At 42.4% G+C, this 27,491-nt stretch overlaps 2 protein-coding genes across 2 annotated transcripts in view; one reads left to right on the plus strand and one right to left on the minus strand.

Moving 5' to 3' along the window:
- Nucleotides 1–16,294: 16,294 nt before the first annotated feature.
- Nucleotides 16,295–17,943, minus strand: LOC308379165 (E3 SUMO-protein ligase ZBED1-like; the record flags this gene model as incomplete). Its single annotated transcript, XM_080856221.1, has 2 exons — nucleotides 16,295–16,961; nucleotides 17,126–17,943. 2 exons carry the CDS (start codon nucleotides 17,941–17,943, stop codon nucleotides 16,295–16,297), a joined length of 1,485 nt encoding a protein of 494 aa, XP_080712347.1.
- A 136-nt stretch (nucleotides 17,944–18,079) lies between these two features.
- The window catches only part of LOC308379166 (interferon-induced very large GTPase 1-like), a gene marked incomplete at both ends in the record, with an annotated part of 45,339 nt that continues 35,927 nt past the window's right edge, over nucleotides 18,080–27,491 (plus strand). The window contains 2 exons of the mRNA XM_080856222.1: nucleotides 18,080–18,199; nucleotides 18,472–18,531. Of these exons, the coding sequence (XP_080712348.1) occupies nucleotides 18,080–18,199; nucleotides 18,472–18,531 (180 nt within the window). The remainder of the gene's footprint in view (nucleotides 18,200–18,471; nucleotides 18,532–27,491) is intronic.

Consider the following 27,491-nt stretch of genomic DNA (forward strand, 5'->3'; position numbering starts at 1 on the left):
GGTAAGTTAATACTACAGGGACACTTATGCTGCTCCTTTCCTTGTGTTTTATACAGTTGGCCTTCCTACCTACAGCACTGAAAGGCCTGTGTTTTGTTGTGAACATAGTGTACGTGTGACAACATAGATGTCCTTCTTTCATCTGGTTTCATTTTCAGTTGTCAAAGCAAATGTTTATTTTGCATTGTGTTCTCAATGCCAATGTGTTGTTTTATGCATGATTATAGCCAGAGCATCTTCTCAACAATGTTGAATTTGGTTAGGCAACCTACTGTCCTCAGGCCACTTTCCTGATTCCTCATATCGTGCCATATTTTATCCTTTTAAGAAACCATGCATACGAGGGGAGTGCAATACTCCATACTTTGCTGCGTTTTAATGACCTCTTATTTCATGGACAAGCATTAGTGCAGGACCTTACTGAGACTTGGACTACATCTGAAAAACAAAGTGTTGATGAAAACGTCTTCGGGAATATTTCACTCCAATCTTTTGGTCCCAGGTGCTAAGAGTTGCACTGGCGTTTGTGTTCTACCTGACTACAACATGTTTAGGTCTGTTTAATGTTTACATTTTAATCTCTTCTTCATCATCTGGGTAGGTACACGTTTCTTCCCTGTGGCTGAGCACAGGAGAGCCGTTGGTCTCCACGCTGCTACACCGCCTCCCTTTCACCAGGCTGCCGCCTCCATAGTGACGAGCCAGGACGTTCACGGCACGCCGAAACTGCCCCGCTTCGATCCCTGGCTCCTCCCGTGCTGGAGACCACATGGAGGCGTCTGGAGTGTCCCTTGCAGACACATTGCTATCATCCCCGTTATGCGTCTCTGAACCCCACTCAGGGCTGCAAGAGCGCCCCCTGCTGTTGTAGGGCGAGTCCTCTGCACTGACGCTGGCAGGGTACCTGACGGGGCTCTCTGTGACCGATTCAAACACAGAGCTGTGATCCTCGTCCAGCTCACCGTCTTCGTCGCCTTTGCACCAGTGGTGATTGGTGGAAAGGCTATTGTTGGGATTGTCAATCATACCCAGGACCTCACTCATCAGAGAGGGCCCCAGGTCGACGGTGAAGGAGCTCAGGGAGTCTGACCGTGTCAGGCTGCCATTGTCCAGGAGAGACCCACGAAGGAAGTCCGGGGATAATGTTCCGTAGGAGTCCTGGGACTGTTTCTCATGGCGAGTTAGGCCGGGTAGGGTGACAAAGCCAGACTGCAAACCTGTAGTTGGAACAGGGGCCAAAACACAACACAACAATAAATAAAATCCTCAAAAAAGCTTGAAATGCATATACTTTTTTTTCAAATATCAGGAATGTACCACACCAAGCGATAAGCCCATGGGTGATTCTATAATTTAGGGTACATTTCATGGTGAAAAAAAGTGTATGGACCTTATTCTTCCTCAAATAAACAAACAAAGCCCAGAGTTAGTTAAACCTGTCAGTGACACATATATGTTGGTTGCAAAGCTTACATGAACTGTTTTTTATATATTTTAACTTAAATTATGCTTTTACCTCTCAGACTGTCAACTAAGTTACACCAGTTTCACCAGTAGAAATGTTTTAAAAAAATGAAATAATACTTAAATATCTGTTCAGTGAGAAGGTTAAACCAGGTTTATAATGTGTGTTGAAAAATGTAGACTGTTAATGACAATTATTAGGTGATAATGTCTGATGACATTCAGAAAATGGAAATTGTAAACTAAGTGACCCGTCAACTAAGTTACTTAGTACTACTTACTTACTAGGTGTAACTTAGTTGACGGGTCACTTAGTTGACAATTTCCCTATTTCATCCAATAACTAAAATGGTGGACACAGGCTACAAGACCACATGTAATTTTCTTAAACTCCTTCATGTTAGAATTTCAACTATCATTTCATTTTTATGATCAAAAACTCTGAGCCACAGCACTGTACCGAACATAGTTGATGCTCAATTAATATACTCATGGGTACGATGCTGTCTTACATCAAATATTTAAAAAAATTAGAGGAGATTCAACATGGTGTGTTTAAAATTGCCACCACAGAGGAAAATGACATCACATGATGCAGGTTAAATGGTTTAAGGACAACCCATTTTTGAGTTACAGCGGGAAATATACGTAGTAACTTAGTTGACAGGCTTTTTGTGGACATACACAAATAACTTATTTAAAGTATTTAAATAATAAAGTCAGTTTTTTAAAATAATAATTTCCTTTAGTATTAACACTTCTCAATTTAATTATAACAAGTTTTTTTTATTTTAATGGTTTTTACTCAATATTTTTGACACATCAACTTGTCTAACTGGAAATCGGACATGGCAGAATTAGTGAATTTATGCACTTTAAGACACATTTTTAGCAAAACAATGCATAAAATGCAAAACAAAAATTGCATGATGTTATTACATGGAGTAAGTTAATGTATAAAATGTATTGTGTTTGAAGATATTTTATAGAATAATCATCATTAACATTAGTGGACATGGAATGTACCCTAAATTATAGAATCACCCCCATACACATTTTGAAAATACATATAAAATAAAAAATAAATATGTATAACATACAAAAAAGATCTCTTGAGGTGATTTTAAACACTGAGACTGGTCTTAGTTAGGGCTAGGTGTGCCCTCAGGCTCTCAATCAACTCTCATATGTAGTTCAAACTTTGAGAATGACGTCCGACTCAGGTTTGATAATGGTAAGTCAGAGTTGCTGATTTAGGTTCTCCAGCTTGTATTTTAACTGAAAAGATCAGACTTTGACAGGTGAGGAATTATGAGCTGAAATGGGAAAAAACTCCTTTTATTTTGCAAAGAAATCAAATGGCAGTCCCCATGAAATGGAGAGGACACTGTCAATAGTGTCCGCTAGGGGGCAGCCTATAACCAATATGACCGTTGACTGCACATAACAGAACAACTGTACTTAATGAGTGAGTAATATGACAATATATTAGGTGTAAGGTGATGGTTTGAAATGCCAGTTTTATGTAGCAGATTTGCATTTGAAGGACGAGACTGCAGTTTTTGAGGCTCACGGTCTGTCAATTCCACCTACCGACCTCTGAATGCCAAACAGCTGACAATACTTACATTATTCCCCTTAATATACGGCTACTTGCCAAGACACTTAAAAAGAAACTTCACACATTGGGCCCTATCTTGCACCCAGCGCAAGTGACATTGTCACCGACGCAAGTATCATTCCTATCTTGCACCCGGCGCACAGCGCGATTTTCCCTCCAGAGGTCCGCTTCGAAATGAACTTGCGTCGACATGGGCGGGGGCGGAACAGAGAAGGCGTTTCTCTGGCGCAAGTGGTATTTTGCAGTTTTCAAAACAACGCCGTGCGCCGTGCGCCATTGACCAAAAAAAAGCTGGTCTAATGTGAGGCGCAATGTCTAAAGTCTGTAACGCGTATTCAGAACGCTATTTTAAGGGCGCATGTGCTTGCCCGCACAGTATAGGACCTGTAGGCTACACTTTACTTCTGTCGTCTTCACGAGAGATTTACACCAATTGTTTGGCAAGCCATATATAATTACAAGGAAAATAAAGTATTTACCACATGAGTAAATCATTGTGATATCCGTATCCAAGACATTTAAAAACTAGGCATACATCTAGCGTACACAATTGACCCAAATGATTCAGGTTAATTGAAGCTGCGTGACATTTGATTTATTGTATGGCTTTGTTGCATTTATTTAATGCCAGTATTATTATAAATCTTGTAAACTCATCTCTGTGTATGTGGACTTTATTTATGTACCTTGGGTTTGGTCAGCTGGTGCACTGGCTTGGGTGCCGATTTCCATGCCCCCAAATCCCTGCACGCTCTCAGGCGTGAGGGTAGAAGTGGCGATGTCCTCTGCTGCCGTCAGATCCTGGGTTGAGGCAGATCCACCTCCCGTGAAGGCACGAGAACGTGTGTTACCTTCCAGCTTGGATGTCCCACGTCTCCGGACGTCATTATAGCGTTTTCGGCAACGTTTTCGGGTGCCCCGTTGCAGAAACAATCACGGCAATATCTTGACATGCTTGCTTGACTTTGCTTACTTTTGGAGGGTTTCTCGCATCCCCATATATATCTATCTCCCGGCTTTTTACAAAGCCATACAATAAATCAAATGTCACGCAGCTTCAATTAACCTGAATCATTTGGGTCAATGTGTAGGCTACATGTATGCTTATTTTTAAAATATCTTGGATATGGATTTCACAATGATTTCCTCAAGTGGTAAATCCTTTATTTTCCTTGTAATTATATATGGCTTGCCAAAAAATTGGTGTAAATCTCACGTCGGTCTCCTCGGCTGTGAACTTCTCCGGTCTTCCACCAGGTAATTCCGCCATCAAAATAACAAGCCGCTATGGACTATGCGCTTCTCGCTCTTAAAGGGAATGTGAAATGACGCTCCGATTGGTTTATTGCATATTACGCCCAAACCACACCTATGGCTGAGTAACCTCCTTTGGACCAACCCTTTTGACACTTGCGCTGGACGCAAGTGTGTTTTTTCCGCCGTTAAAATAGCAACTGCGCCATAGAGCCGCCCACACAGCTACTTGCGCTTGGCGCCGTCCTACTTGCGTTTCTGATCGGCAAGATAGGGCCCATTGTGTCATATGAATTAATTTCTTGGCTTTCACTGAGAAAAATAGTCCTTCAAGCAAATTGAACTTTGACGTTGCAGGAGTTGAAAATACGATTGAGCACTGACTATTGGGGTAACAAACTGTGTATTTCTATTTTTATTTAGAAGATAAGAATAATGGGGAAAAATCTTGAATAAATTAGTGTTGGACTCCCTTTATTCAACATTCCCATCCGGAGTTCTGCCACAAACATAAAAATCTCCAGTTTGTGTTTGTGTCAAGTGTGAACCAGACACATGGTAAATAAACCGCAAGTTTGGAAAAACAGAAACTTGTTAGAGTTAAAATATCCAAAGTTTCTCTTTTTTCCAGCATTGGCAAATACAAATTTGTGATAAAGAACTGTTTTTCCATTTAGTCAGAAGAACCCCAATATTCAACATTGACGTGGAATCATGTTCACATACTTCTTTCTAAGTGAGGGTGAACTGTTACCTGATATGCTAGTTATCGTGTGCGGGTGTCTGTAGCCGTTGTGAACTAGGCTAGGCTTGGCATATATTAAACCATATCCACTGTGAGATGCTTTTTGCAGAAACCCTCGGCCTACACCTACCCACCTCAATCACTAAATGCCATGCAATTTTTCTACCCCATACTCTGTGCCAGCCTTTGCCCGCCATGTATATAATTACTACTGTAAACCTTAATCTCTTCGGGAATAGGTTCTGGGTGTAGTAGAATTATTAATAATCACGGACACACGAGTTCGAACTGAGAAGACTGTTTACTCAAACTCCAGCCACAACGAATGCCCTCTTTTCCCACTTTCTTACATATATATCCAACATCACCTGCAAAGCATTATGGGTATTACAGTTCTTACACTACTTCCCCCTTCCGAAAATAAAACGTCCTCGTTTTAACTGATCTACATTAATTCTTAACATTACTGATATAAGAGTAACAAGTGGAGCCTGTGGGGAAAAACACACACACACAAAAAAAAACATCCCACATAAATGCAGTTATACTGTTTTCTGCCATATATCTTCGCTATCCATGCTGGACCCTACCACAGTGTACCTATAACCATCCTAATCTACTGGTACTTCCACTTTGTCCAGACAGTTAGTCAGTTCACTTTAAGACAAATACAGATAAAACAAATAAAACTCTTACAGAAATCTAATCAGGTTATTAGGCAAACTCAACTGTATAACTGAACAAAATACATGTTGTAGGCCTATATTATATGTGAACATACAAAACGGTTGTGAAATTCCTTAAGTGTCATCTCTAAAACGTTGGGGAGGGCGCACTTAGCGACCTAATCCGGTTCTCCGTTCCTGAGGGGTGTGTGCTTCAATGGCAGGTGTGTTTGCCACAGGGTCTGGGGCATTGTCCATTGTTGGAGGCTCATTTGCCCCAAGCTCACAGCTCCGATAGACATAAGGCCGCGAAGCTGATAGTGCCGTGAGCTGGGAGCCAACACTCTGATTGGGCTCAGCCTGCTTGTGCTCAGGAGTAGTGGTGGGCAAGTTACAAGTCCATGGTGAACGGTAGGGCTTTAGGCGATTATAGTGAACCACCTTAGGCTTTGCCCTCGGGTCCAGTTGGTCTTGTATGTTGTAATCCACTCCAATTTCCCCTGAGGATGAGTCAATGCGTTGCAGTACTTTGAACGGTCCAGTCCATCTGGGAGATAACTTCTGCCTGGCAAGTGCAGGAAGATTGACCCACACAAGGTCGCCTGTTTCATAAGCATTGTGCCTCATGTGGCGGTCATAGTAATGCTTCTGTTTAGCACCTGCCAGAGCTATGTTGTCTGCTACCATGTTAAATGCAGAATAAAGTCTGTGTCTCACAGCCGTGGCATATTCACCAGGGGTTCCAGGTGTAGCATTTGTAGCCATTGGCAAGTCCCCAAGGATGATGTCTGCCGGCAAGCGAGCTTCTCTACCATGAGTCAGAAAGAAAGGCGTATGATTAGTTGATGATTGTACACTTGTATTATATGCAAACTCAACCTGGCGTAGATGATCATCCCATTCACCCCCTTTGGTGTAGAGGAACTTGACTAACAGGTCTTTAATAGAGCGGTTGGCTCGCTCTACCATACCATCTGACATAGGATGGTAGGCTGTTGTCCGTGTCTTCCAAGGTGTCTGCATAACTCTTTGACCAAATCCGAATCAAACTGGCGTCCTTGATCTGTGTGCAGACTGCGTGGTACCCCATGTCTACTGATGTAGTCCTCAAACAAACATTTTGCGACTGTTGTTGCTGTTTGGTTAGGAAGTGCATACAAATCCATGTATTTTGTAAAGTAATCCATCACAACTAGTATGTAACGGTTACCTTTATGACTGAGTGGCAGTTCAGTGAAGCCAGCAGCAATTTTCTCAAAAGGCCTACTTGTCACTATGTTTTGCATTGGGGCCTGCTGATGTGGAATCGCTGGCCTGCGTGCCTCACAAGCAGTACACTGGAGACACCACTGGGTGATGTCGGTGCTCATATGGGGCCAATAACACCGAGCCATTGCAATCTGTAGTGTTCTTTTACTGCCAAAATGTCCCAATAGTGAATGTCCATCTTGTAACATCTTAAAAACTTCATTCTTCAACCTATTTGGGACCACCACTTGACATACAGGGTCACCTGGTGGGGGCCGAACCCTACGACACAATATGGAATCCACAATGACAAGTCTGGGAAACTCTCTCCAGTAGTGGCGCAGCTCAGACCGCTCGCCCTTCAGATGTGAAAAGGGTCTAGTGGCATTCACTGACGGTTTTCAGGATAGGATCTTCCTTTTGGGCATCCTGAAGAGTGTTTCTGTCTATGTCATAACAGAGTGGGTCACTGGGCACAGGGTCAGCCGCAACAGGCTGTACTGACAAAGTCAATGCAGCACGTTCTGGTGGCGCAGTCGTAGAACTGACACTCTGTGGTTGAACCGACACAGAATTCACAGATACGGTCTCCCCTTATTGGCATACTGTCTTCGGTCCTACATGGACGCCGTGATAGGGAGTCAGCATTGCAGTGTCAGCATTGCAGTGTTTGTGTTCGATTGTCCAGTTATATGGGTCGATTTCCAGTGCCCATCTCGCCCTGCGCCCAGTCGGATCACCATCCAAGGCCATCTTTCTCAATCCTAGGAGAGGTTTGTGGTCTGTAATGATTCGGAATGGATGACCCGTGAGGTACTGGCGGAAATGGCGTATGGACCACACAACGGCCCACAGTTCCCGATCAAACGTAGACCATCGTCTCTCAGTTGATGTGAGGGTATGGCTACCATAGGCAATGACATGTTCCCTGCTGCTATCATTCAGTTGTGAGAGCACACATCCAATAGAGATGTTAGAGGCATCAGTAAAAAGTAAGAATACTTTAGAGAAATCTGGATATGCCAGAATGGGGGTATGTGTGAGGGCATGGCGAAGAGTGTCAAATGCTGCTTGTTCCACATCAGTCCATGAAAACGTTTTTTTCTTTCTGAGTAAGGGCATGTAGAGATTGTGAATTCTTGGCAAACTGATGTATAAAACGTCTGTAATAAGAACAGAGTCCCAAGAATGCCCTAACCTCAGTAGGATTCTGAGGTGTTGGCCAATCCCTCACCTTGTCAATATTCTTTGGGTCTGGTTGCACACCTGAAGCAGATACAACATGTCCTAAGAATGTCACCTGAGATTGCAAAAAGTCACACTTCGACGGTTTCAATTTAAGGTTTGCAGCTCTGTGACATTCAAACACCTCCTTCAAATGCAGCAGATGAGCAGAGAAGGTCTTACTGTACACAATTATATCGTCAAGGTACACTAAGCATGTTTTCCAAGACAGTCCCTGTAGTACAAGCTGCATAAGATGTTGAAAGGATGGGGGTGAATTGACTAATCCCATTGGCATGACTTTGAAGTGATAGAGAGAGCGTCCAGTAGTAAACGCCGTTTTTTCTTGGTCTTGTTCGTCAAGTTGGACCTGCCAATAGCCTGATGACAAGTCCATGGTGCTGAACACAGCAGAGCCACCCAGTGCATCTAGTGTGTCATCGGTTCTGGGCAAAGGGTGCGCGTCTTTGACAGTGACTGAATTTAGTGCCCTGTAATCGATACAGAAACGCCAATTTCCATCTTTTTTCCGCACCATAACCACTGGCGCAGCCCATGGGCTATGACTCACTTCGATTATGTCTTGTGCCAGCATGTCTTCCACTTGTGACTGGATCACAGACCGCATGTGTGGAGAGGTGCGGTAGGCACGCTTTTTGATTGGTGAGTCTGAGGTTGTATTGATTTTGTGTTTGACTAAATGAGTTCTTCCAAAGTCATTTGGAGTCTTGCTGAACACATCAGTGTATGACAGTAACATAGATTTAAGTTCAGAAAACTAAGAATCTGTAAGACTGCCACACTTCACGTCAAATGGTAAAGACTGCGGAGATGTTGGTGGGGAGGCTGATACCTGACAAACTGTGGGAGCAGCTGTACTGATTTCATCGTCCGTTATAGGGGTGAACTGCCCTAGCTGCATACCTGGTTGTAGCACAATGGGGGTGTTTGTAGGGTTCATGACACGCACAACAGCAAAACCATTGTCAGCTCTTGCAAGTGTGCGTGCTACTGCAACCCCGTCCAGGTCTGTGTGGTATGGCTCCAAGAGACCATTATATCCCGTAGGTGTACAGAGATGAGCAGCAACAGGCATCAGCTTCACTGAACAATGCACAGTGTGGAGGTATGGTGGTGCATTCAGTAATACGGGCTGAGCAGCTTTCTGGTGTCATTTCTGTGGTGCTCAGCAGAGGAAGATCTTGATTGTGAAGGTGACACAAACCTCTGCCTAAATCTAGCACAGCAAAATGTTGTTGCAAAAAGTCCCAGCCAAGTATAATAGTCTGACTAACATTCCTAATAACTTGGACTTCATGCTGTAAATTTAGTGAGCCTAGTCGTAGTGCAATGTTCACAGCGCCAAGTGTATCCAAATGTTGCCCTGTTACCGATTTGGATAAAACAAAGTTGTTGAAGGCTAGCTGGTGAATGCCCCACTGCATCAGCTAGTTGAAGTTTCCCTGCCGATATTCATCCTGACATCCATGGTCATGGTGGTCATGTTGATAACCACCCCTGTCATCTTGGAAAGAGACACGCTTGCGTACTGGACTTGGGCTGTAGCGGCGGTTTCTGATGTTTCCACTTGGTCCGCCATAGTGAGGTCGTGGCATGTCCTCATTTGAGTAGTTTAGGTGACGATCAGGTGAGAATTTGTAGTGGTGGTAATCTCTAGACATCTCCCCCCTGTGTGGAGAGTGTGGTCTGTCTCGGTCACGTCTGTAGTAGTCCTGTCTGCGATTGTCCATACTCTGGCGTGCAGAAGAATTTTGGTACGTCTCAGGAGACAGATGACTGCGACCCCTGTGACTGGTAGGTGAAAAACTGCGAGCATATCTCTGTGCTCCCGGGGAGTATCCTTGGTCTCTGCCACGTGGGGAAGGGGACCTCTGATGACGGTTTGGTGAGTAGGTATTGTGGCGTGATGTCATGGTTTGGGCATTAAGTGTCAGTTTTAGGTCAGATAGGTCTTTGCTTAAGTGTCTGACTGTGTCTGTGAAATCTTGAACAACTTTATGAAGAGGTGCAGTACTGTCTGATATCGTGTTGACTGACAGGGTTGTGGCACCGTAGTTGTTTGAATGAGGGGTAGTTGGTGGCATAAGTTTGGCAGCCTGCCGGGCACGCTCTGCTTGATTGGCAATATCAAAAGCCTGTTTGAATGTTTTCACTCCTCTCTCATGACACTTAATTTGAAGTTCCTGATCTAGCCCTGCCAGAAAACGTGTGAGTTTCATATATTCTGTAGCATTTGGTTCAAAGTCTGGAAAAGCCTCTTTCACTAGTCTACACACATCAACACTTCCATGGCCTCATTGGGCTTCCTACTACGTGCGTTAGTAAAAGCCTGGATGGACGCAATTATGTCCGTTCTGCCAAAAGTATCTTGCAACTCCCTCTTTGTTGCTGCAAACGAACGTCGTGTTGCAGAGGGCATATTATCCCAGACAATGAAAAGGTCAGGCGGCAGGGACGGACTGGCCGCCGGGCACACCGGGCGTTTTCCCGGTGGGCCGAAGTGCAATGTGGGCCGATAGTCCCGAATTTTAATTTTTAATTTTTTTCCCCATATAGCCTAGTGGTTTGACCGGCTGGCCCACGAAAGTAGTTCATGAGCGGCCCTATTGACACTGGGCTGGCCCAATCACATCCCCTGGGCTGACCCAACACCAACCCCTTTTGATTTGGACCTGCCTACATAATGCATTAGGACGGTAAACAAACTCAGCGTGGCCCATGGCCTTTACATGCTTGACACGCGCACGCTAGTCTGCGACCCATTGGCTGTCTTCTTTAGGGCTCGTCCAATCATATCACCAAACACCTTCTACCTTTAGCTTGATCGGTGCACAGAAACACACGTTTCGTTAGAATCCTCCAGTCCAAAATGGAGAGAAAGCAAAAAGGGGGTGCGGAGATAAGAAGAGGCTTGCTCTTCAAGCCAACGCTGCCAAATGTGCCAAAATATCGGAAATGTTTGCCACGGCAGGGCCATCATCAGCTCCCGTGGATGACAGCGATGCTGGTGGCGACAGCCAGGGAGATACAATACGGTAAACTTACTTACTGATCATGAATTAAAACGTCTCTAAAATATGTTTGACTTAGGACCTATGTTCTATGGCCAAGTTCGTTTGCATTGTAAATACAAGACAAGTCTGTAGCTGTTGCTAGCCCTCAGCCTACTCTACTCTGAAACAGCCAGCCGTTAGCCTACACTCTTTGTTGTGTGTTTGAGTAGTGGGCTAGCCCGTTAGCCTATTGGTTCGCGGTGCCATGTCAATGTTCCGAAAGCCCAGTATTCCCAAACCCTGGTATTCCGAAAATATGCCAATTTGTCTAGATACCATTATGATAGCTCAGGGGCGTGGTTCAAACGTTAGTGCCACCTCATCAAGCGCGTTTCCTACAGGAGGAAATAGACTCCCTTCTAGGAAAGAGAGCAATACAGTCTGTAGGCTACCTCTCGGAGACGAGAACAGGGGGTTCTTCAGTCGCTATTTTCTGGTTCCAAAAAAGGACTGAAAATATCGACCAATCTTAGACCTCCGTATTCTGAACAAAGCTTTAAAGTGTATGATGTATATTGTATTGTATTGAATTTAGATTAATTAAGACCACCACCTAAACACACAAACTCTTGTTGAACTGAATAAAGTAGTAGGTTCAGTGACGTGCGGTGAGACAGCTGTCTTCTGTAGCTTCTGCGAGCCCGTGAATCAATGTTTCGTTGGAATCATGATGTAACGTTGTTGTAGCGGGAATACAGCAATGCTATTTTCTAATTGGCAGGGCATATGTATGATTCTAGACTTCGCTAAGCACTGAAGCGACTGAAACGGTGAATTTTGATCACATTCAGCGAAGTTAACAGGTAAAACGGGAGAAAAATAGGGCGTCTTATGGCCGTCCTGCCTAAAAGTAGGGCGTCCCATTTCTTCTTATTTTTAGTAGACTATAGGGCAGACACCCTGCTAGCTAAAAGCCTGGTTGGTGTATACATTCGAGAGACCAAAAAGACTGAAAAGGTGTGTTATCGAATGTAGTGGGCCGGTCTGGTTCAAAATGCCCGGGCCGATTTTTTGTCCCAGTCCGCCCCTGTCAGGCGGTAATCTAGTGGGCAACTCTGCCGCCATTACTGCATCCAGATTCACACCAGTGTCTCTGTAGCGCGCCTCCTGAATTACCTCGTAACGTCTGGCCCACAACTGGAAAGACTCACTTCCATCATTCCGAAAGGGCGGGGGCAGAAGGACGTCCCGAGCCTTCTGAGGGACTCGTGCGGCAGCGGTGGTGGCGGCGGCAGCTCCATTGGCCTCTACTGACATTATTCAAATCTAGACTAAACTCACTTAACACCAACTAGCAAACGTAAAGGTGCGCCCTAGCAGCTAATACTAACGTAGCAACTAATTCAACTCACACTTCACAGCTAGCAGCGGTAGTCAGTTTTTGCGGTGCTGGAGAAAACTTCAGACGAAACTCGAACGTGAAGAACACCGCTGCCACCAGTGTAAACCTTAATCTCTTCGGGAATAGGTTCTGGGTGTAGGAGAATTATTAATAATCACGGACACACGAGTTCGAACTGAGAAGACTGTTTACTCAAACTCCAGCCACAACGAATGCCCTCTTTTCCCACTTTCTTACATATATATCCAACATCACCTGCAAAGCATTATGGGTATTACAGTTCTTACACTACCACCAATGTTTCTGATTGTCTCCTCTCCTCCTCTGTCACAAATGAAAAGGTCTTGTGTTTCTTGTTGTGTTCTTTTTACATTACACTGATAAAAGCAGATTGATCTAATGTAAGATTTTACATTATTTCATGAGGCAAGAGACTGTTTAGATATTCTCTTACCTTAATATTGTAATCAATTTATGTTTGGTCTAATACTAATCTTTAGAATCTTGAGTGGTTTAATGAGCTTGCCATGTGATTGCATTCATTGAACAATGTTTTGGGGAACACCTGTGCTACGTGTGTAACATTTGCTACAGTGTAGGAACTCTTTCATCCTGGGTATAAATGTTTGAGGAAAACAAGCGGTTCTTCAACAGGTCATAACATTGTTGTACATGCATCAACGTTGTGACTTACCATGTCTTTGGGCTGTGGTGATATCTGCTTTGGATCTTCAGGTTGTGGGTGTGGAGATGATGCGCCTCTCTCCTCATTCCTCCCATCTTTACTCTCAGGGCTGGTCATCTTTGTTGCCATAGTTAGTGAATTGTCTTCAATGACATTCCTCACTTCAAGGCCCTGAAGATGTAGGTGTATTTTATATTCGTAATAAATCAATTCTTGTTATGTCTAATGCACAGCGGAGTGCATGCTATACGACTACTATGTAGCCTAGGCTACATCGAGTCTCTACTAGATGATTTCGAGAGTGTAATTCGTAGAGAATTTAGACTATGCTTGCAGGTAAGTTCCTACAGACAACATTTCGCCTCAACAGGGGGCTAGCACCTCGTTATATAGCCTACACAAGTTTTCTCCAGACCGAACACAATTGTTTATGCGCGACTTGGAGGGGCAGATAAAAAGCTAATTTTTGATGGCTGCAAGTAGACAGTTAGCCTGTAGGAGGAGAATTACTGATGTGTTGAGTGGCAGTGTTCCGGTTTGGTGAAAAAGGTGTTGTAGGCGCATACTGAGATGGCTGCCCTGCCCAGTACTAAGTTTGTCTTACCTACAGGATGTTTTGGATGTTCTCAGCCTATTCCAAATTAATCTTCATTTTTAATTACGAATATTGTCCAATTCATCTACTTATGACTGTGTGCCGATTAGTGCAGCATCAGCATAGGATACAGTAGGCTAATTTGATGTGTTACTACATTCAGGGCCGTCGTAAAGGGGGGAAAGGTGAGGACGATTCTAAGGGCCCACAGCCCAGGGGGGGCCCACAAAAACCCCAGTAGCCTATTATGTAAGCTTCCCTTTCCATGACTAAATTATTATGTATAGACATATCTTATGTTCATAATAATGCATCAGAGTTAAAACAAAGCGAAAAAATCAAGCAAAATTTAAAAAAATATATTATTTTTCCCGAGCAATAGCCCTCTTTTTTTAAATATGGTTTGGTCCATATGCACATTAACACTCGCGCACGTGAAAGAGAAACTGTCATCCTGAGAGTTAAAAATGATATTAAACGAAGGGAAATCTACTGTATTGAGATATTTCTGCTTAATAGACGATGCAGATTCTAATTAGGCTGTTGGATATGTCCAATGTCAGAAGTGTGAAGTTTTAATGAGATATGATTGATGCAACTCTCGATGGTTGGATGATAGTTTCATAACGAACGTCGGCGTGCGCCAATATCTTCAATGGTAAGAGACTTGTCTGTTTTGCTTCCGTTGGTGTATCATAAAACGTGAGTTTTATTAAAGCATAGCTTGTGTAATGTGTAGCTATTTCGTTCTATTTGTTAACCTTTCCTGCTGTCTGTCTGACCGTAGTTGGGGATTGCACGGGAGTAAAATGCTCCATGGCCGAAGTAGATTACATGTTTTTAACTGCGGGGTTAATTCCCTTTTCTTTACCCTCCTTCCCCTTACAGACAGCAGGACAAGTTACAAAACGGAATGAAATAGCTACACATTACACACGCTATGCTTTAATTAAACTCACGTTACTCACATACTGGTTAACACTTTTACAGCACATAAATGTTTGTCGCTGCATCTAAACTAGTGATGTGTCGTTCGTGAACGATTCGTTCATTTTGAACGAATCCTTACAACGACTCGAGAGTAACGAGTCCTCTCAAAAAAAGATTCGTTCTTTTTCTCGTTCATGACCGCGCATCGGGACTGTTGCATTGGCTATTAAGCCACGGAAACAGAAATGATTTGTTGAATGCAGGTCACGTGAAAAATGATCCGAAGACCCAGAAAAAGAACGAATCATTTCTGTTTCCTCTACCAGCCTATGCAGGTCACGTGGGAAAGGATCCAAAGTCCCATATCCGGCAGATGAACGAATCATAGACCTAAAGACACGGTTGACAAAAGAACGAATCATTGAACGAAAGCCCACTTATCCGGCAGATGAACGAAACGTTGAATTTATACTCGGTTTGCAAACCTAGAACCTAGAAGCTAGAAGCTAGAAGCTAGACAAACCCGGTTTAGTAGAGGAAACAGCTACCTTATTACCTTTTACCCGACCGCTGTTTAAGATCGTAATTATATTCGTTCATAGTGTCATAATGACTGGATTTGTTATTTTTACTTTACATTTACAGTTTAGTGCAGTGTAATTGTTTGCCGTGATAATTAAATGCCAGTGTGATGATAATAAATGACAATTTAAAACTATACAAACTGTCATGTTGTACTGTATTTAATAGAGGAGATTTTCTTTTAAAAATATGGTCTGCCACACAAATGTGCAATTCAAGTAAAATGGTCTTATATTATATGGAAAATTCTGTGTAACACACTTGATTTAAGTCTGTGAACTTTGAGTGACATTGTCCATAGGAGGGGGGTATGCAGTAAGCTCACACACCAATTGATAAAGAATAAAGATCAGGTTAGACATGGAGGGCCCATTGCACTTCATGTTGGTCCCAAATGAGGGTACTGTACTATCATGTTGTATTGTATTTAGTAGAGGAGGTTTTCTTTAAAAAAAAATATGATCTGCCACACAAAAGCTGTCAGTCATGGCTGTCTCCAAGGGGACCATGGCCCTTATCCACCCTCCCCCACTGTTTTGCACTATAGTGACTTGCAAGCCATCTAGAAGTTAGTGTGTTCCTTTGAATGAAATGCCAAATTAATCAAATGTGATGTGAAATGTTTTTATTTTAACCTAAAATCACAACAGTGCACCATGTCTTTGCATATAATAATAAAAAACACTTTACAAAATAGAAAAACTTAAAACAGTAACAGTAAGGATTTTTTAAAGTTAAAAAAGTTTGGAACAAAATATATATATAAAATAAGGATAGACATAAATAAGGTTAAATAAAAAAATTAAGTTACATCACACTAAAAACAAAGGAACATTTTGTACAAAACTGCAGTTTAGGGCCTGCTCTAAGGCAGGTTTGCATTTAAAAAGACAAGCTCACGGAGCTTGGCTGGGCTGAGCCTGTTTCTACGTTCTGAAAGTATCTGCCCCGTTTTGGAGAAAACTCTCTCAGAAGGCACAGACGTGGCCACAATGCACAGCCTTGTCTTCATGATCTCACACAGGCTTTTGTACACAGGTGCACACCTCATCCACCATGCCAGAGGGTCGGATGTGCGGGGTAAAAGTGGCTCTGCAATGTAAGCCCGCATCTCCATCATGGCAGCAGTAGAGACAGTTGGTGTAGAGGTAGAAGGCGTCAAACTTTGAACCCTCTCATCAAAGTCCTCCCAAAACATGGCCCCTGAACTGCCAGCTGTCGCAGAAGGTGGATCCTCCTCTTCCTCCCTTTGGAGGGGGGAAACATGTGCTGCAGCTGACGTGACTCTCTTCACTGCCTCGTCTGCTACTTTGCTGTTCACAAAGGCTTGCCTTTTGAACCTCGGGTCCAAGATGGTAGCATCAGCCAGCTTCTCCATCGTCTCTACTTTGTGGAACCTCTTCATTATCTCGTTCATGAGACAGTCCACCAGATTTTTAACTGGTTCATGGATGGAGGGACTTCTCTGCTGGCGGGCAACAATCCTTTGGAGGCCTCTTGCCATTAAAATGACCTTGGAGGCAGTGACAAACCTAAAGAAATAAACAATTATTTAAATATAATTAATACAATGTATAATTAAAATGCCAATCCATACCTGTTTGGGGAAAAAAGGTTAAAAAACAATCCATCATTAAGGAGAAATTCAGTTTGCAATCTTGATTTAAAATTGGTGTTAATCGCTTAATCTACATACCTCTCTGCGCTCACTTCAGTAGTGACCTCCTCAAAGGGCTTGACCACATCCACAGTTTCCTGGATGATATCCCACTCCTCGAGGGACAAGGATTGCAGAGATGCATTTACAAGGGCCAGGGTGGAGATGACTGGATCTTTCACCTCTAAAATTCTTTGCAACATGTAATATGTTGAATTCCACCTCGTGGCCACATCCTGCTTCAAGCGTAATTGTTCCTGTCCCATCTGCTGCTGTGTGGCCTTGAGCTTCTCTGAAGCCACTGTGCTCCGATGAAAAAACTCCACGATGGCTTTGACCTTTTGCACAGTGCTTTCGACCGTCTTCAGCGCAGCTCTGACAATAAGGTTGATAACGTGTGCAAAACAGGGTATGTGGTCCCAGTGAAGGTTTTTCACAGCCAACACAATGTTGGCAGCATTGTCTGAGACACAGGCTACAATTTTGTTAGTCACACCCCACTCATCAGTAACCCTGGTCAGCTCCCTTGCCAGATTGTCAGCAGTGTGCCTTTCTGTCATGTGAAAACAGTCCAGGACATACGAGGTCATCTTAAAATCTTCCATGAAATGGCAAGTCACAGACATGAAACCTGTGGTAGTGATTGAGGTCCAGCAGTCTGTTGTAAGACAAACCGCTGTGGCAGACTTGACTTTGTCCATGACCTCATTCTTTAGTTTGCCATACATCAAAGGTAGAAGACTTGTTGAAATAGTTTTCCTACCTGGCAGACAGTATGATGGGTCCAGAAGCTTGGTGAATTCTCTGAAGCCTTTGTCTTCAACCACAGTAAAGGGCTGGAAATCGCAGGCAATCATTTTTACCAGAGCCTCATCCAGTTTACGCTGCCTTAACGGATCCATTGGCCTTGTTATAAAGCTGCCCATTGAGGTTTGTGGTTGTGGCCTCCGTGGCCTAACTGCTTGGGTGGTGGTTAGTGGTGCTGCTGTGGGCATGGTCACCAAAGCAGTTGCATGCCCAGTTGAAGTGCTGGGAAGTGCTGCTGTGGGCATGGTCAAAGTAGTTGCAGGCCCAGTTGAAGAGGTGCTGGTGGAAACAGCTCCTGCTGCCGCAGTACCATCAGCGCCGTCTCCTCTAACTTGTGCTAAGAGCACAGTTGGATGTACACTTTTGAGGTGCCTGATCATATTTGAGGTGCTTCCTCCTTGAATGGATAGGTGCTTTTTGCAAAGTATGCATTTCGCTTTCGATGAAGATAGCTTTTCAAAATGTGACCAAACATCACTCCTTTTCCTCGTATTCATTTTCTTGACCTATTCCGCCTTGTCTGTGGTCTCCTCTGCTTGCAAGTCACTGAACTTAACCCTTTTGTTAACTCCCCCTAGATGCATCAGCTGAGGCACCCTGCTGTTGCGCCTCTCATAGCACCAAGGTGTGATAACAAGGTCAGACCTATCAGATCATCCCTAGGTTCTCTGGGGGTCGTAAACAGTGGAATGTCATTGTTCATTTGCCCATCCCCAAGACAGTTTCTAAGCAGCCCCAATAAATCTGTGCATTCTGTGGACAGTTTCAATCCCCCCCTGAGACAAGCCTGAGCAATGCCTCTCAGCCCCTTTCCCTGTATAAGCCTGACCTTCCTCTGGCCATTTTGTTGGTCAAGAAGCTGGAGAGAGAAGCAGCGAGGAGTTTGTGGGACAAATCAAGATCAGAGACATTTGCAAGCTTTCAACATTGCCGTCTTTTACACAGATAATTATATTCACAGGCATCATTCATTAATCTGCAACGTTCACTTCATATCTTCACAGTGTGTTGGCAATAAACATTCATCATCATTGGACATTGGCATTCTGTTCTATCAAGTTCAATTTTATTTATATAGCACATTTCATATGATATACATAGACACAATGTGCTTTGTGCAGAGAAGACATTCAATTATCTAAAATAAACACACAAACAAACACACTTAGCAAAACAAATATATATATATGTATATACATGAAATAAAAAAAACAATAAGATAAAAACAATTAAAGAAGTGTTAAAAACAAAAAAGACCTAAAGTCATGAATAGGCTGTAGAAAATAAAAACGTTTTAATTCCCTTTATTGATTGCAGATCAGATTGCATACTTTTTAAATCTATTTTATTGAGTGACTAGTCCCACGGAGCTTTTCGTGACTTTGAGGTCATAAAAACAAACACGTTAACATGCGTCCGCGAATATGCGACACCTAGCCTATAACAGCGATTTTCAGCACAAGCGAGACCAACTCCGCCCTTATTTTACACCAACATGAAGAGTGCACTACACATGACAGTTTGTATGGTTTTAAATAGTAATTTATTATCATCACACTGGCATTTAATTATCACGGGAAACAATAACACGGCACTACTGTAAGTGTTAATGTAAAGTGAAGCAGTCATTATGACTTGTGAACGAATATAATTCACGTTTCTACTAAAAACAGCGGTAAAGTGAAAGGTAAAAAGGTAACTGTTTCCTCTACTAAACCAATGCAGGTCATGTGAAAAATGATCCAAAGACTCGTATCCGAGAGACCCAGTCGGAAAAAGAACGAATCATTTCTGTTTCCTCTAGCTGACTGTACTGACTGAGCCTATGCAGGTCACGTGGAAAAGGATCCAACGAACGATCCATATCCGGCAGATGAACGAATCATAGACACGGTTGTCAAAAGAACGAATCATTGAACGAAATACCGATATCCGGCAGATGAACGAATCATAGACACGGTTGTCAAAAGAACGAATCATTGAACGAAATACCGATATCCGGCAAAAGAACGAATCATTGAACGAAATACCCATATCCGGCAGACGAACGAATCATAGATCCAAAGACACGGTTGGCGAAAGAACGAATCATTGAACGAAAGACTGATATCCGGCAAAAGAACGAATCATTGAACGATATCCGGCAGATGAACGAACCGTTGATCCAAAGACGGTCGGGAGGTGAACGATTAGGTCATCTGCCGGATACAAGTATTTGGATCATTTTTCACGTGATCTGCATAGGCTCAGCATGGGAAGCTAGAGAAAACCGAAATGTTTCGTTCATTTTGACTGGGCTCTGGATATTTTTTCACGTAACCTGCATAGGCTCAGAAGAGGAAACAGAAAGGATTAACCTAGTTCACTTCCGAGTGTCTATGTTTAGTAAGACGTGAATGATATTCGTTCACAAGAAATAATTACAGGTTTAGTTATTTTAACTTTTTAAAACTTTACTTACAGTTCAGTGCAGCGTAATTGTTTGCCGTGATCATTAAATGCTTATGTGATAATAAATGACCATTTCATCCAAACTTTCATATAATATTATTTGAATGCAGGAATTAGTATGGTTTACATGTAGTAATGGTTTACATGTAGTAACCTCCATGAAAATATGATACGTATTTGTAGTGGACGTATTTACGCCAGTGAATTGGCTATAAAATTTAAAAATGTTGAGTAGCACCCCCCCCCCCCCCCCCCCCCGTTGAAATGAACGAGTGACTCGAAAAAAGATTCGTTCATTTTACTGAACGAGATTCAAAGATTCGAGTCGGTAAAATGATCCGAACTTCCCATCACTAATCTAAACTATGCGTCACCGTTCTCCCTCCCTGTACGTGCTCGTCTTAAAGGAGCCGCACCATTTTACTAAACGTTCCTGCAAGGTAAATCATTTAATTTAAATATGCTTATTGGCCTTATTGTGCACCATTGTGCGTTTAACAGCGCTTTTTTGTGTGAAAGAGCATTTAACTGTTGATGCCCTAGTTTAATAAAGCCAGGCTATTCATAAACAACGTAGGGCCTACGTAAATCTGGCATTAGAAGCTACTATGAACAGTTGAGAAATTGATTCCGTCGGGCTTGGTTCGGATTCGAAAAAAACATATTTGAATGGCTGTCGGACTCAGTCCGGGCTCGGTTACTATTCTGCCGGACCGGGCCGGGTTCGGACAGAAAAATTCGGCTATGGTAGCTTATTGACATGAGTCTTAAGCAGGGACATAATAATACCCAGGCAGTGACTCTTTGTTGAGTGGTTAATTGAAAAAAAAAAAAATGAATGGGGTGCATTGTGTCAGGCACTGCCAAGAACATAGAGGAACAGACAAATTAAGAACAAATTATAATACTTATACTGTAGTCTAAGAAAAAAAATTGGCGATGACAAGTTGGGGGGGGGGGGGGGGGGGGCCCACAACAATATTCTTTCAGGGGGCCCAGAATTCCTAGCAACGGCCCTGACTACATTAGTGGTTTGTCTAGATATGGCATATGAGTTGCAGTCATAGCCTAGTTGGTTCACCATACTGTTTGTGGTTAAGCCCACACTTGACAACCACAAATATACAAAGATTGTTCTTCCAGAGTTTAGTTCCAGAGTTCCAAAGAAACAGTCTAATACAGGTGTCTCAAACTAATTTCCCAAGGGCCGAATTAGAGTCCAGTCTAGTCAGTAGGGGGCCGGATGCATTTTCGGGTCACTTTGTCTCATTGATAGCCCATGTCTTACATATACAGCAGTAATAGTGCGGTAACAAAGCAGAAAACTGAAAAGGTTTCAGCAAAAATCGGAATGATGTTTTGACAATAAATATATTTTAAGTGAAAATGATTGGGGAAAAAACAGTAACCAAAAAACATTTTACTGTTCAGGAAAAACTCCTACTATTCAACATTAACTACACACCCCACACAGTTAATGGCAGGAAGGGGAGTCAGTGGGGTGTCAATGTGCGACATTGTGTGACAAATACTTGATTAGGCCTATTATCACCTGTTCATTGACAACACGCGCAACAGTGTTTGATTCATCCTGAATGGATTTGAATTTTCCGTTACGTCAATAACAGTCACTGGACTACTTAGGGAATCATATGAAAGGTGTTATATAGGCGCAAAACCTATTGCCGCGGTAAACATTACTGATGGCCCATTCAAAACAATGGAGCTTTTTGCAAAATTCTGAGGAGCTCTTGGGCCAGGTGAAATCGCTTGGCGGGCCGGAGTTTTAGACCCCTGCTGTAGACCAAATCTATACTAAAACAGCTGGCTCATATTATATCAAATATGATTATCCATACAAGGTAGTATAAACAGACAGGCCCATCTGTTATAAATAGCCTACATGTACACCTATTGAATGAACCATGGATTTCATTCGACCAATGACACCGCAGGAAGTGGTAGCAAGTAGGCTACTATCATTCAACGAAGTTGCCGAGCTATATTAAAGCTGTGTTCTTGAGCTGATGTGATGACTGAATTAAATGCATCTACAATCTGATCAAAATTGTACCTGGCTAGCATCACAAGACCCATGTTGTATATACTGCCAGTATCTGCAAGTTAACCTTTTATTCACTGATGTCTATTGTCTCGGTGGAATTATTTGTTAACATTTACTGTACTTAGATATCATCACAAGACCCACTATACGTTCACACTGGGGGCAGATAGTGTGTCAAAGCAGAAAGTCTGAAGACATTTATATTCTACGTGAATCAGAGTGTTGCGATCTGATCTCCTCTATCCATCTTAATACTTCAGTATGTTTCCGTGGCGTGTAAAAAGATCACTCAAAGTATTAATTCATTAACTGTTGTTTATTAGAAAAGCCACATAATGATAGTCAGAAGTAATCAGGATAGGAAATTAACCTTCCCTACCTTTTATCTATCTGGCAGTCCCCTTGGTGCCCGTGAGGAAATAAGATATCTGGGCCATGTCATTTCTGATGATTGGACTGATGACAACGATATATATCGACAGCGCTGCAAAATATATTCTCAGGCCAATATGTTATTAAGAAAGTTTTCTATGTGCTCAGATTCGGTTAAATGTTCCCTGTTTAGAACCTACATAACACCAATGTACACTGCTCATTTGTGGTCTAATTACAGGAAAAGGAGTATACAGAAACTGAAAGTAGCTTACAATGATGCTTTTAGATTGCTGTTTCATTTGCCTAGGTGGCATAGTGCTAGTCAGTTGTTTGTTTCTAAGCACGTACCAACTTGTGAGGCGCTCTTGAGAAAACTGATGTATGGTTTCATGTGTCGACTGGACAAGTCTGAGAACTGCATAGTAGAGGCTCTGGTCAACCCTCTAAAGAGCTGTTATCGCTTTACCTCAAACTTAAGACGACATTGGCACAAATGTCTTCATACTTTTTAATGCACTGTATTATGTGTGTTGTATCTTTTTGTTTTTCTTTATTTCTATTTTTATTTATTTATTATAATTGTATGTCTGTTACTTTATATGGAACTTGGTGTCTGAAATAAAGAATAATAATATTAGCTTACTACATTTGATGTCATTCATGGCTCAATAACCGTATGAAACATCACAGGAAACGAACAGGGGTTCTTATAGATTTCACAGGTGACAAATTAGGAGTCCCATAAGTTAATTTCCCCTAACTAACATAACATATACAATCATTATAATTGACACAATAGGAATACAAATAACTACAGATGAGAACACATAACTCAACACAGAGTCTCTCGGCAAGTGGCAAGGAGTGGCATGACCATTGGGGCTGCGTCTTGGGCATGAGCGTCAGAATGTTGTCAACAATCCTCACTCGAAATTTAAGCAAGCGCAGTTTTCGTGTTTATTACTCCATGACATAAAATATTTCATAGAATCACATATTAAGTGAATGTGTTTAGTTTTTTTTAAATTAAAGAATATGTGTGACACCAACCTTATTAACAGTTCCTTAAGAAATTAAATGTCTATGACTGAACATTCCGGTCTGGTGTATCTACTGGCTTCAAAAGCCTTGGTAGCTGGGCAGCATCAGTGAATTTTGATGGTGTTGCTGGAGCTAAGTTCCGGTATGCAATCTGAGGCGTAGTGCACTAGAGATGCGCGGATGGGCTATTATTTCATCCGCAACCGCATCACAAAACGCATGATCCGTCCGCTATCCATCCGCACCAATTTTTTTGACCAATTTTCAAAACCGCACCCGCCCGCCATCCGCCTGTTGTTTTTAGGTATAGGCGCTGTGACGCGAGGCTAGAAAGTTCTTGCCTGTTCTTGAAAGGAGACTGATCCAATGCCGCAAAGATATTTAAAGGATAAAGCCCCTAGCATACCTGCCAACATTTGAGTAGCAAAATCCGGGAGATTTCGGCGGGCCGGGGGGGCAAATGTTGGTTTTAACTGGGATGTTGTGCATATAGTCAACCTATTTGTTCTGATATTTTATTTTATTGTGATTAAATTAAACTGCACTTTGATCAGCGTTAGCTGTTTTTGAATGTGCTTTATGAATAATTTAATATATATCTGGGATGCCAACTCTCACGCTTTTGTCGTGAAACACACGCTTGTATGTCCTGTCTCACGCTAGCATGTCATACAAATCCATTGACTTCAATGCATCTCACGGCAAAAAAATACACCTGTTTTGGTCAATCTTAGTCAATTCTCATGCTAGGTCCGTCTTGAAAGTTGGCAACTCTATATTAAATATGTATAATATAATATGTGCGTTGGAATGCGTTTATCCGTCAAGGTTGACGGATCCCCATTCAAAGTGAATGATAGCAACCTCAGACACCTTGCAAATCCTCTTAGACGTATTTTTCAGTTACAATAATGTTTTTTTTTTTACATTGTTTAGTGTCTATTTCTCGGTAACTTTATAAAAATATAAGTAAAACAAACAACTTTTAGGTACAAATTCGACCGTCTACGGAGTTTGGTAAGCCAGCTTTTTTTTTTTTTTTAGCTTCGGTCTCTTGAGACGTGACCATAAACGTGATCTGATTGGCTAGAGCCTGTGTTGGCTTTGCATTAAAGGCAATTTGATTGGCTGACGCTTGCTTTGCCTCTCATGCTTGCGTTTCATACATGATATGGCAACTTTAGAACATTGACACACATTTTGATTTGATTATTAATAAAATACATTTGTAACTCGTGAAATTCGGGAGATTACCGGGAGAAATGACAAAACGGGAGGGCGGCGGGAGATGGATCAGAAAACGGGAGAAACCCGGGAAAAACGGGAGGGTTGGCAGCTCAGCCCTAGTATGAAAGCCTATTGGCTATGTTGTAGCCTATCCCCAGAATATTATCAGTGAAGTGACGTCTGTCTCCGATCGATGCACAGGGAGAAACTTTAAAATAGCCAAGCACATCGGCAAACCTGACCTTACCATAGGCCAGTAGGCCTACACTTTTTTTATCATTGTAATAAAACGCAATTTGGTACACCATTTTAATATGGTAATATACCCTACTGTTTTTAGTTTAGAAGGAAACGCCGAGTCTATTAATTCCGAAATGTAACCGCATTGTAGGCTTTATACTGTAACAACCCCAACACTTGCCTGCTTGCCTTGAAAATCAAAGTTTTCCGACTATCTTAACTTCTTTCTTAGCTGGTGATGTTACTGAGCTAGAAGTTTAACTTGTTCATCTCGCGCTGCCAATGCCCAATGTCACTTCTGAGTCAAATCACTCCATCATCTCTTTGAAATTCCTTATTCCACGAGTGGTAGGCTACAATGACTGGCTGTTTTAAAATATAACAAATAGCCTAACGAAACAAAATAACCCAGGCAGTTTCATCTACGACACGTTAAGTCTTCTTCCAATACTGACAGCTGACTCATAGCTTGCAGGTTTGCGGCGTTGCAAAGAGACGCGACATGATAGGGATCGTCACTTAATTTAAACTGTTTTGCTTCCTTTGTTTGCTTTGTACACGGACCAAGGCCAATTTACTGCCTGATGAAAATTTGATTATTTCAAAATGTGCTTGGATGTAGGTAACGACATTTAACAATGTGTATATATTTTGAATTTCGTTGGGTAAACCGCCACCCGCCCGAATTTAATTAAAATATTATTTTTAGTCACGTCATCCGCCCAATCCGCGGTTTAACCGCGGAGTCCGCGGGTGCAACCGCCAACCGTGCATAAGCGAGTCGCCTCAACTGGTGAATGAGACGCGCTCGAGGCGCATTGCAAATGTGATCTGAGGCGTAGCGCACGAAGCAAGTTGCTTAAAGGCGGCTGCTTGGTTCTGCGTTGGGGTTAATTGTTGCGCAAAATTTACTCAGTGCAGTTCATGCTCCCAAAGGTTGCGCGTGTTATCATGAGCCTGCCATTTGCTTGGCAGATAGAAAGCTGTTTCCCTAACAGAAAGTCTGAAGCTTGAAGTTCTTTTCAAACCTTTGCTTGGGTAGCACTGTTAAACTGAGCAGACATGCAGACTACATTTTAGTAATCTCATCACGTAACATTCGTTTCCTAAAAACAATCACATAGTATTGCATGTTTTACTGTGGTAGAAAATACGTTAGCATTATATGGGGAATCCTATAGAGACCGCGCTAGGTATTAGCATCAATTAATTCACGTTAATGTTTTTGTATGAGCCTGACATTTGCTCTGCAGATAGATAACAGGTTCCCTAAAAGAAAGTCTGAAGCTTGAAGTTCTTTTCAAACCTTTACTTGGGAAGCACTGTAAAACTGAGTAGACATGCAGAATATTTTAGTAACCTCATCTCGTAACATTCGTTGATAGAATGCAGGCTGCGAGGCTCGCGTAAGACCTTACGTAAAAAATGACGCAAGTCTAGAAAAAGGGGCCGACGCACGCAAGACGTGGAAAGTCGCGCAAGGGTCGCGCAAGGGGCTTGTGCGGCCTCTTGCGCTTGCGCTTGCGCTTACGCTTACGTCTCTAAGCATAAATCAGCCTTAATAGGCCGCAAGGTGAAGCACGAAAAGTCCTTTAGAAAACGAATCCCGTTCCACTCACTGGCATCTACACAATCTTTAGCTTATAAAAAAGAACGAGTCGTGGTTAGTTACCAAAAAAAAGTTCGTCGCTGATTTTCCAGTCGATTGTCTATATGGCTTTGTTTTATGCAGAACTAGAGACTTCAGAGCGTAATAAGATTTTTGTCGGGAGCCGTGCCACGGTTCGACACGTGATCATGCTACACCAATGAGAAGGCTGCATTTGTCAACAGAATGGAAAAATGGCGGCTCCCGTGTGGTTAGAAACATCGTTAAAGATAGAGGAAAACATCCGAACATCCTCAAAAGTGGGCTAAATTAATTCTAATTAGTGCTGTATAGATAGCCGCGTCCAAGAATAACAATGAGGCAAATATACGAAGATGTTATTTTTATGTTAAGTCATTTACATCAAGTTTGACATACATGGGAATACCCACCGAAGAAATCAAGGCAAAGACTGTACTTCCTACGTCAGTTGAGGTGATCTTAACTATGAGAAATCATAGGCTTAGATGATACACAAGCAATTCCATGCAACATTGTAAGAACTCATGAGCATTTCTTAGAAATCACAAAGAAATGATGACATCGTCTGA

The sequence above is a fragment of the Sprattus sprattus genome, assembly GCF_963457725.1.
Source record: "Sprattus sprattus genome assembly, chromosome: 18".
Lineage (NCBI taxonomy): Eukaryota > Metazoa > Chordata > Actinopteri > Clupeiformes > Clupeidae > Sprattus > Sprattus sprattus.